The sequence below is a fragment of the Propithecus coquereli genome, unplaced genomic scaffold (assembly GCF_000956105.1).
Source record: "Propithecus coquereli isolate 6110/MARCELLA unplaced genomic scaffold, Pcoq_1.0 Scaffold148, whole genome shotgun sequence".
Classification (NCBI taxonomy): domain Eukaryota; kingdom Metazoa; phylum Chordata; class Mammalia; order Primates; family Indriidae; genus Propithecus; species Propithecus coquereli.
Window position 1 is genome coordinate 3368148 of NW_012139191.1, and position 11534 is coordinate 3379681.

An 11534-nucleotide genomic window follows, 5' to 3' on the forward strand; every position below is an offset into this window, starting at 1 on the left:
AAAAAAGTCTCTTTTTATTTCTGGTAATACTCATTGTCTTTATATGTGTATTATATGATATTAACAAAGCCACTCCAGATTTCTTATACTTACTCTTTGCATGTTATATCTTTTTCTGTCCATTGACTTTTACCGGCTATGTGTTTATTTTTATGCTGTATCTTTTGGAGACAACAAAGGACTGGGTCTTGTGCATTTTTATTCATCTTGATAATCTCTGTTGTCAGTTGGGTCACCTAGTCTGTTAACACTTAAGTAATCATTAATATAATTGTGTCTAGAATTACTATTTTATTATTTGTTTTCTATTTGTCTCCTATTTTTATTCCACTGTTTTATACTTTTTTTGCTTTCTTTTGGGTTATTGGATGTATTTTGGAATTACCTTTTAACTTATCTATTGGATTTTTAATTATATCACTTTGCATTGTTTTGTAGTGGTTGCCATAGTGGCTATAATGCTTATTCTTAATATCTCACAGTCTAGTTAGAATTAATATTTTAACAGTTTATGTAACATGTAGAAACATCCCATCATGTATGTCCAATGACTGTCTCCCATCCCTTATGCTGTGTGTATCACTTGTGTTACGTTTACGTAGATCATCAACTCAACTACATAATTTTCTCACTGAACAGTCCTATGTATTTTAAAGAAAGTAGGAGGTAAAATAATCTATTATGTTTACCCAGATTTCTAAATTTCTGATACTTTGTGAAGAATGAAGTTTCCATCTGGTACCATTTGCTTTCAGCCTGAATAACTTCCTTTAGCCCTTTAGCATTGTTTTGTGATGTGGGTCTCTTGGCAATGAGTTCTTTTAGTTTTTTTATTTTATCTGAAGTGTCTTTATTTTGCTTTTATTCTTGAAGGATGTTTCACTGGACACAGAATTCTTAGTTGACAGTTTTTTTTTCTTTCAGCACCATACATATATTTTTTTCCTTCTGTCTTCTGGTCTCTGTAGTTTCTGATGAGACATGAAGATAATTTGAATCCTCGTTCCCTGTATTTAATATGTCCTTTTTGTCTGGCTGCTTTTAAGATTTTCTGTTTATCTTTTGTTTGCAGGCATTTGATTATGATATACTTACATATGATTTTCTTTGTATTTATTATTGTCGGGGTTTGCTGAGAGTCTTGAATCTGTAAATATATATCTTTCACCAAATTTAGGAAAATTTCAACCATTATAATTTCAAACATTATTTATGCCTCATTTGCTCTCATTTCCCCTTCTGTCACTCTAATTACATCTATGTTAAATTTTTGTTATTATTACACATTTCCCTAAGGCTTTAAAATTTTTTTCAGTCTTGTTTCTCTCTGATCTTCAAATTGAATAATTTCTATTGATTTATCTTTAAGTTCACTTACTTTTTCATTTCCATTCTGCATTCAGTCTAGTAATTTTTTTATTTAATATATTGTATTTTTCAGTTCTAAAATGTTTAATTTGTTTGATTTTCATAGTTTCTGTTTCTCTACTGAGAATTTCAATTATTTCATTCATTGCAAACATGTTTTTCCTTTACATCTCTGAGCATAGTTATAATAGCTGCCATAAAATCCTTGTCTGCTAATTCCAACATCTGAGTCCTTTCTGTGTTGGTCTTCATAGATTGTTTTTTTCTTGAAGTGAGTAGCATTTTCCTGATTCCTTGTATGTTAGGTATTTTGAATTGTAACTTGGACATAATTAATTTTGAGTCGTGGAGACTATATTTTGTTACCTTCTTCTGAAAAGTGTTGTCTGTTTTATTTGATTCAGCAGGTATTTATTTTGTTGGACTCAAATGGCAAACTCTTTGTTCCTAGTAGCAGCTAAAATCTCCACTGAGTTCTTTTTTCCTTTAACTGACACCACTTCCATACATGCATGATTCAGGGCTGAGCTGGAGATTTGGGTAGAGTTTATACACCAAATCCGGGACTCCCTTTGGCTATTCCCTGTCCAGGATTCTGTCCTTATTTTCTAGTGGCTATGGTTTGCCCCAAATTCTGCTTTCTGATTCTTAAGGCAAAAAACAAAACAAAACAAAACAAAACAAAACTGTGGGCTTTCTATTTGGTTTTGTCTCCCCCATGAGATTTGCTCACTCTCAGGCTTAAGCCCTGAAAAAGCAACTCACCCTGTTTCATTTTCATCTTTTTGTTTTTTTAAAACACCTTATCTATAAAAAAAAAAGTGTACTGCTTATTGGTGTTAAGTATTTTCACATTACTGAACAGCAGATCTCCAGACCTTTATCATTTTGTGAAACTGAGACTATAACCATTGAATAACTCCCCATCTCCTCTCCTCCAGCCCCTGGTAACCACCAAAAAGCTTTCATAGAAACTTACTGTTTCTATGAATTTGACTATTTTAGATACCTTATATAAATGGAATTGTACAATATTTGACTTTTTGTGACAGGTTTATTTCACTTAGTATGAGGTGCTCCAGGTTTATCAATGTTACAGCATGTGACAGGATTTTCTTCCTTTTTAAGGCTGAATAATATTCCATTGTGTGTATGTACCACATCTTATTTATCCACGCATGCATTGATGGACATTTGGGTTGCTTCCACCTCTTGGCTATTGTGAATGATGCTGCTATGAACATAGGTCTGCAAATCATTCTTCTCTTTTAGGTGTCAACTCTCTCTTTAATCTTCTTGCTTTGGTAATTCTCTTCTTGTTTTCTCGTTTCTTCTGTTTGTTTATTTTGTCCAGGGTTTACAGTCATTATCTGTTGAAGGGTTGGGTCCAATGGGAACTCGCATAGCTATACTGGAATTGGAGTTGTGGGTGAAATTGGATTTTAACAAGGATTGCGCTATATCCTATTTCTAAGAGCACAATGAAATAACTATTCAAAGAAAAGTGGAAACAAAGAGATGAGAATACAGCAGGCATATAAAAACAAAAAGAAAGCTGGAGTGCCATTATTAATATCAGATAAAGATGAATTCAAGGCAAAAAGTTTAACTAGGTAAGGGAGGTATTATGTTATGAAAAATGGTAAAATCCATGAAGAAAATATTATAGTCATGAATCTTTATGTATCATACTACATGGCAGTCAAATGCATAATTCACAAACTCCTAGAAATACACTCAGAACTTGTTAAAAAAACACCTTTCAATAAACACTTACATTGTGCTTATTACATGTCAGGCACTACTTTAAGCACACACACAAATATAATCAGCAAACATGATTTAATAGATATTGTAGGATATATGTATACATACTCATATAAATAGATATTAATAGAATGTATTTTCTCTTATTAAACTGTTTCTAAAACTGTTATGCACTTAGTCACAAAGAAAACCTTCATAAATTTCAAAATAGTATAATTTTATAGACTATATTCTTATGCCAAATACAGAATTACAGTCTGAAAGAGAAATGTCATAAAAACTTAAGAAATAAATATCACCATTTCAAATAACCCTGTATAGAAGAGAAAATAAAACTGAAATTGCAAATTATCTGGTAACAAACAAAAGAGATGATTTCGTACCCAAACCCCAATATACATCTAAGGCTGTATTCAGAGGAAAATTGATAACTTTAAATACTCTTATAATTTAAAAAGAAAGATAAAAAATTAGTAAAATAAATATTTAACTTAACAAATTAGGAAAAGGAAAACAAAATTTATAAGTAAGCAGTATGAACCAATAAAAAGAAAAGCCCAAATCAATTAAATACAAAAGAGAGAAAGTGTGTATCTGTGCATGCTTATGTGTGTGTGTGTATACATACTGTCATGTATTGCTCAACGATGAAGATATGTTCTGAGAAATGCATTGCTAGGTGATTCCATCATTGTGTGAACATCATAGAATGCACTCACACAAACCTAGATGGTATAGCTTACTATTATATATGCCTATGCTAGATGGTATAGTCTATTGCTCCTGGGCTGCAAACCTGTACAGCATGTTTCTATACTGAATACTATAGACAACTGTAACACAATGGTAAGTATTTGTGTATTTAAACATAGCAAAGTTACAGTAAAAATATGGAATTATAATCTTATAGGATTACTGTCTGTCATTGCAATACGTGACTGTGTGTGTGTATAATTTATATAGAAATGTATATATATATTCAAAGTATATATGTAGTTAATGTGTATATATTCAAATTATATATATAAAGTTTGAAGAGACAAATGAAATAGATAAAACCTTTGACTAGTTGATATATTACTTGGGACACTTTCAATTGTACCTAGATCAACCTCAGTTATGATTACAGAGCGCAAAATCTAATAAAATATTAGTAAACTATATTCAGCAGTGAATTAAAGATAATATACCATCATCAAAACAGAATTTATTCTATCATCATAATTCATTACGTGAACTGATTAATGGAGAAAAACCGTATGATTATATCCATAAATACCAAGAACATACTTGATACAATTCATCAGATATTCCTAGTTAAAATAAAAATGAATTAAAATATAAGTAGAAGGAAACTACTTAAATATAAAAAAAAGTATCCAAGGCAACTGTAGGTATCATAATGAACCATGCACTATTGAAGCATCTATTAAAATTAGAAGCAAGAAGCATATAGGGCCCATATGAAGAAAATAATTTAATTTTATTCTGAAGGACACTAACAAATACTGAAGAAATGAACCTACAATATTCCTGGATAGTATGGCTTAATGATAAGAAATGAAAAAATTTTAAATTAATGAAAGCATTGAGTGCTATTTTAATCCAAATCTTATTTTTTTTAGAACTTTTGGAACTAGGAAAAATCTTAAAATTTATTTGGAATAATAAATGTCTTAGAAGAGCCAAGAAAATTTTGAAAAAGAAGACTTTGTGCAGCAACTTGCCTTCCTGAATATTAAAATTTATGCTAAAAGCTACAGTGATAAAAGCAATATATTGGCATGGGAGCTGATAAATATATCCATGGATATATTTAAGTATTTACATATAAAATAGTGTGGAAACAGGTCCATTTATATATATCTTAATAAATGACAAAAATATCTTAATGGGAAATAATGGTTTAAATGTAGTTATAAGCATAATTTGCCATCTATCTGGAAGAAAACAAATTTAGACCTCTACTTTATATCATATGCGAAATTAAATTCCAGATGGATTAAAGCTCTAGATATTAATAACTAATACAAAGTAATTGAAATGTAATATATTTTAGAGGATGAAAGTTAGATAAATTTGTCTATATAAAAGGCTAAAAACTAAAAAAATCTCCAAAATTTATAAAAAATTATAGACTTGAAATAAACATTTGTAACATGTAACAAATGGCTAAAATTTCTCTTAAATAAAGAACGTCTAAAAATTGATAATAAAAGACAACACAAGTAAAAGATGGGCAAAACATATAAAGGCAATTATCTGAACAGGAAAGATTAAGTGGCTAAATATTCATACAAAATATGCCTTTCCTTTCCAGTAATCAGGGAAACGTAAATGAAGACAAAATGAAATTCCATCTTGTCCTCAACATATTGATAAAGATTAGAAAGAGCCTGCCCTGGTCATGAGGATGATGGGAAGGGGATGTTCACACACCACTGCAGGAATGTGAATGGCTGTCAGGTTTTTGAAAAATAACCTAATAAAAATAACCTCACCCTTTTATTCAGCTTTGTATAGTGTTATTTGTAGAGGCACAAATACGTAAACATTCTGATCATCCATCAATTGGGAAATGTTTTAATAAATCATATATTCAATATTAAGCAGATGTTAAAAAGAATGTGTTAGAACCGTCTGAATTAACCTGGATGAATGTCCATGATAAACGAAGCTAAAAAATGAAGTTGTGCATAGCGTGTTCCCATTTCTACTAAAAAAAACCCCAAAAATAGAAAATAACAACCAGCCCTCCAAAACAGCCTTGATGTATTAGGGTAGAGTTAGGTACATATCACATTTTCAATATTGATTATCATAGGAGGGTGGGACTGGAGGGTGTGTGTGACTTAATTCGTTCTCATGAGCTCGCAGTGCCTCTGTAATAAAAATAACCTGATATTTTAAAAGGCTGGGACCTACTTCATAAGTTGAAAGAGCATTAAGTAGGAGGTGTAGACCTAGCCCTGCCCCTAACTTGCAATGTGACATTTTCTGCCTTTCTTGTCTCTAAAGTGTGGGTGGTAATGACTGTCCTACCTACTTAGGTTACAGTGTTGTTGTGAAGATAAAATGAAGGATGAAGACAAATATAATTTGAATAGGTAAAAGACATTGAAATGCAAGCTATTATCTTCAAGAAAATTCTCCAACGTTCTCGATTTATATGACACAGGTGGAAAAGTCGCCCGAGGAAGCATCTTCCCTTCCCAATGGTGATGGAGCAGGAGAGGCACAGAGCACTGCAGAGGTAAGGGCTGGGCTCTGTTTTTTTTTTTTTTTTAAGACAGGATCTCACTCTGTTGCCCAGGCTGGAGTGCAGTGGTGTGGTCATAGCTCACTGCAGCCTCCAACTCCTGGGCTCGAGTGATTCTGCTGCCTCAGCCTTCCAAGAAGCTGGGACGACAGGTGTGTACCATCACTACGCCTGGCTATTTTTTGTAGCAACGGGGTCTTGCTGCATTACCCAGGCTTGTCTTGAACTCCCACCTTGGCCTCCCAAAGCACTGGGATTGCAAGTGTGAGCCACTGCATCCACCTGTGCTGGTGTCTTGAACTGTCTTCCTCCATATGCATTTCTTCAGAATGTCTATTTGGTCCTAATCCTTCTCTCTCTGTCTACTTGTCTGTCTCTCCACCCTATCTGTCCATCCGTCCATCCCTACCTCCCTCCGTCTATCTGTGTATGTCTACCATATCTAATTTGCAGTCTCTAAAATTATAAAGCCTCCTTTCATACAAGCAATGGAAAACAAACACTGTGTAAATATCAACTTCTTTGATGTTCTCTTCATAAGCCTTAAATGGGTGAATTGAAACTCCTTGCTCAAGCAGCTTATTACTCTACAGGGTAGATCAGATCTATTCACTTACCCTGTAGATCCCATCGGCATTTTTGGGGTTTGGCTCTATGCTAATAAATAGGAGGTCTGTGTTTGCTTCATTTATGTGCTATGTCCCTAAATAAGAAAGCCACATCATAGTGGCCTGGTTTCTCCTTGGGAGCTAATCTAAGGTGAGTGATATCCTGGGTTTCCTTTCTGACCAGGGCACAGAGAAGGCTGAAGACAGTGGAGAGACTGAGGCACAGAAAGAGGGTGGGGAAGATGCCGGCAACCTTCCTGGACCCCGGAAGGCGAGTATTTGCTTTTTCACAGTGGTTTCCTTGGATTCAGCTCCGTTCGGCACTCACTGGGCTTCTGCTGCTCGACCGTGGGCACGCAGCAGTGAGGAAGCGAGGGGCTGGGGGTTCAGCCGGGGTGCAGGCAGGTAATCCTCACGCACGTGTTAACTCTGTGGTCCGGGTGCGGAGAGGGCTAAAGTAAGGACAGGGGAAGGACCCTGAGCCCAGGCTGGAGGCAGCCGGCTAGACAGGCTTTTGTAATTTGTCGTGGCGTTGCTATGGTTAGCCCAGATGCATGTTCTTTACCAAACAAGGGGCCTTACTGCTTGGTCCTGATTAAGGACCGATTCTTAGCACATACCCATCCCAGAGCCCTGCCTAGCAGGGAAACAGAGCTAGGAGGGCGGGGCATATCTGTGGGAAGACAACAGGAACTTGAGGATGAAAAGGGGGACTTGGGGAGGGAAACTGACACTCAATTCAAGTCCAGTCAGGGAAATAGCAGATCCCAGCGAAGTTACGTGATTAATTCTAAAGGAGTTCCCATTCATGGGCAATGGCATAAGGTTGCGGTGGGGGAGGGAGACTGTGGTTCTGTAAGCACCAGATAATGGGGGACCAGATGGGCCACGTATTCGAGGAATTCTGAAAATGTGATGAGAAGCCAGACACAGGGAGGCCTTGGCTGCAGAGGGAGCTGGAGGGGCTGGGGTGGGTGCAGGCGTCCGGCTGAGCCTCCCTGTAGCACAACTGCAGTGGGCTTCTCCACTGGGCCAGTTGTAGCAAAGACTGTTTATCAAACTGGATGGTCTGCGTGTTTATTAATTCCAGGAGAGGTGTGGAAGCTTTTACAGAGTTGGACCCTCATCCCAGCAGATAGAATGTGGCTAGGAAGGGGCTGAGACTGACAGCCACACTATAGAAAATGGGGGTGTGGGGCTGGGCATCGACTTGTTTTTATCCTTAGGAATTTAAATTTGGGAGGGGCCAGGGCAGCAAATTTCCTCCCGTTTAGCCTTATATTGAGCATAGATTGCTATTTCAAAATCTTGATAATTTACAACTCTGAAGTTTTTTGTTTTGAAGAGAGACAAAATCTTTAATATTTTTTTTTTGAGACAGAGTCTTATTCTGTCACCCTGGATAGAGTGCAGTGGCTCATAGCAATCTCAAACTCTTGGGCTCAAGGGATCCTCCTGCCTCAGCCTCCCGAGTAGCTGGGACTACAGGTGCAGACCACCACACTGGCTCATTTTTCTATTTTTTTTTTTGTAGAGATGGAGTCTCATTCTTGCTCAGGCTGGTCTCGAACCCCTGAGCTCAAGGAATCCTCCCACCTCAGCCTCCCAGAGTGCTAGGATTACAGGCGTGAGCCACAATGCCTGTCCAAAATCTTCAGTCTTAACCCAGAAGTTAGATGGGGTTTCATGGCAGTCTGTAAAATTCAGGAATAATACTTTTAAAATTAAATATAGTGATAGTTTTATTATCTTGTATTTAAAAAAAAAATCTGTGTTTTACAATTTGAACTTTGCATGAATTGCCTAACATACTCTTATAGTATTATCGATTGTTACTTTGGAGTTCAGTGTGCTTCCTTGTGATATAGCGACAAAGATGAAAAACATTACAGCCCAACCCTTTTGCCCCACGAGACCAGAGGAAGGGCATTGTTATCATCAGATATGCTCGTTGTTATCTGTTATCATCAGATGCTGCTCTCGATAGCAGAGCAGGCTTTGCTTCAGCCGCTTGGCCACTGGGCTGGGTTAGTTCTATGAAGCGATGCGTCAGCCAGCTTGGCGGTTCTCTTTGTGACTACTTTTTAAAATGGTGAACGCTTGACAAAGTAAATTGTATCTTGTGAATCCTGAAAGGAATTTAAAAAATTATTTTGGTTATTTTTGCATAGGCTGAGATGAAGAAATGACCGTTAAGTGAAAGATACTTTTATTGTGGATGAATATATTATTAACATTATATTGTCACTTTTCATCCCATTGATAATATTTATTCCACATACAGACAGATTCTGACTGTTTCCCATCTGACAAGTGACACTTGCTTCAATTAAATAGGAAAAAACTCCATGATTTGTCAGTAAACAAATGAAAAGTAATATAACATGGTTAGCTTTCATGACTATATATGAAAATAGACGAAAACTGAAATTTTTTTTTTTATTTCAGCATATTATGGGGGTACAGATGTTTAGGTTACATATGTTGCCCTTGCCCCACTCCTCCCCCCCTAAGTCTGAGTTTCAAACTATTCAGCTTTAAGAAACAATGGTGATATAGCACCTCTTGTATACTCCTGGATAGAGCTGGAACGCATTCTACTAAGTGAGGTATCCCAAGAATGGAAAGACAAGCACCACATGTACTCACCATCAAATTGGTATTAACTGATCAACACATAAATGCACATATAAGAATAACATCTATTCGATGTTGGGTAGGGGGTAGGGGGGCGGGGGGGAGGAGAGAGGAGGGGACGGGTATTTGCATACACAAAGAGTGCAATGCGCACCACCCAAAGGATGGACATATTTGAAAATTTTAAAAGTACCAGAAACTATCTGGTATTTAGAAAGCTTGCATTTGGGGCTTAAAGAAGCTACTGGTTTGTTTTTACGGCGTTTGGGTTTGGTTTTAAAGGTTGCGATGGGAGGACATCTCTGGCTGTTTGTAATGACCTAACTGCTCGCGGCGCACCCTCGGTGTAGACAGGCTTGTGTGTAATCAGAAGAGCAAGTTGGAGCTCTGTGTTTTTTGAACACTGATTTTCAAAGCACTGGACCCATCCTGGTAGTTTCATCTGGATGTTGCACTTAGATAAGCCTAAGGCTTTAACCACTCTGGCTCTGTCGAAAACTGTCTTGAGGCGATTCTGTGGATTTGTCCTTTTTGCTCCTCGCAGTTAGACACGGGGGCGCCCTGCGCTCCCCCCCTTAGCTGATGCGCTGTGATGGGTGTGAAGCTTACAACACTAGCGGGCCTACATTTGGTTCTGAGTTTCACAGTCAGGGGACGTCAGCTTTCTTTACTTCCCTAACTGTCCCTCTTCCTGCTTCACACCCCACCTTGAGGGCGGCAAGAAATTCAGGCTGGGCGGGGTGTGAGACCCTCCCCGTCCCGGGGTCTCGCGGCCATCCTGGAGTCATCAGTGGTGACCAGGCAGGAATGGGCTCTGGTTCTTTGTCCGAGGTGGCCTTTCTGCTGCCTGTCCCTCGACAGGCCCTGTGCTCTGGCTGGACACACACTTGCCCCTTGCAGCGGCGGGCCCTCTGACCACAGGTGCTGCCACCCGGGCAGAGTGCCCAGGTGCTACCTGAAATGCCCCCGTGGCCCCCGGCTCGACTTCTGTGTGTGAGCAGGGCCTGGGCAGTGCCCCTCCTGGAAGCCCCTTCTCTCCTCAGTCTGGCCGCTTTAGTCTTGCCAACTCCCAGCCCTGAGCCCCAAGCTCTTCTGTTTTCGGGGCCCACCTGCTTCATTGCCTCTGTTAGCCGCGGGCTTTGAAAAACAGGGCCTATAATTTCTTCCCTAGGGCTGGGGAGCCGGAACCAATAGGTGGAGTGTGGGAGAGAAAACAACTCGTACTCCCCCTCCCAAGCTCTGTGTAGTAGGAAGAACAAAACAGATTCGTGTCCTGGCATTCAGCCACATTTGTTAGGAGAAGGAAAAAAAAACATTTTAAAAACGTTTTGTTCTGAAATAATTATAGACTCACAGAAAGTCGCAAAGATATCGGAATCCTGCGTGCTGTTCACCCAGCTTCCCCCAGTGGTGACACCCATCTGGCCATAGTACAACAGCAAAACCAGGAGTGTGACTTTGTTGGTGTATTTCTGTTAACTAAACCACAAACCCTACTCAGTTTTCACTGCTTTTTAACCCGCCTTCATTTTTGTGTTAAAAACAATTTTAAAGTGTGCAATGGTAAACAATAAAAACAAACAAACAAAAACCCTCCCTCTGGCAGCTGGCAGTGTTCAGCTGAGTGATGAACCAGGTAGGTGACTAGTCAGTGCTCACCTGATCTCGGCTATTACACGTGCACCCTCAGCGCACGCTCGTAAGCACTCAGACCGTTCCATTTAATGTAGAAGGATATTTACCTAAGTGTTCCACATAGATTAAAAAACAGAAATGGAAACAGAAACCATCATCTCCTTTAATGATGTGGATGTCCCCTGACCGCCTCCCCAGCCTAGCTCACAGCAACCTCAAACTCCCGGGCTCAAATGATTCTCCTGTCTCAGCCTCCTGAG

At 38.3% G+C, this 11534-nt stretch overlaps 1 protein-coding gene and 1 pseudogene across 1 annotated transcript in view; both read left to right on the plus strand.

The window, feature by feature from the left end:
* LOC105806854 overlaps window positions 1-6165 on the plus strand; it is an 11911-nt pseudogene extending 5746 nt beyond the window's left edge.
* The window catches only part of SH3BGR (SH3 domain binding glutamate-rich protein), a 116372-nt gene that overhangs the window by 47622 nt on the left and 57216 nt on the right, over window positions 1-11534 (plus strand). Inside the window, exons 4-5 of the mRNA XM_012640076.1 lie at window positions 6314-6388; window positions 7187-7273. Of these exons, the coding sequence (XP_012495530.1) occupies window positions 6314-6388; window positions 7187-7273 (162 nt within the window). The remainder of the gene's footprint in view (window positions 1-6313; window positions 6389-7186; window positions 7274-11534) is intronic.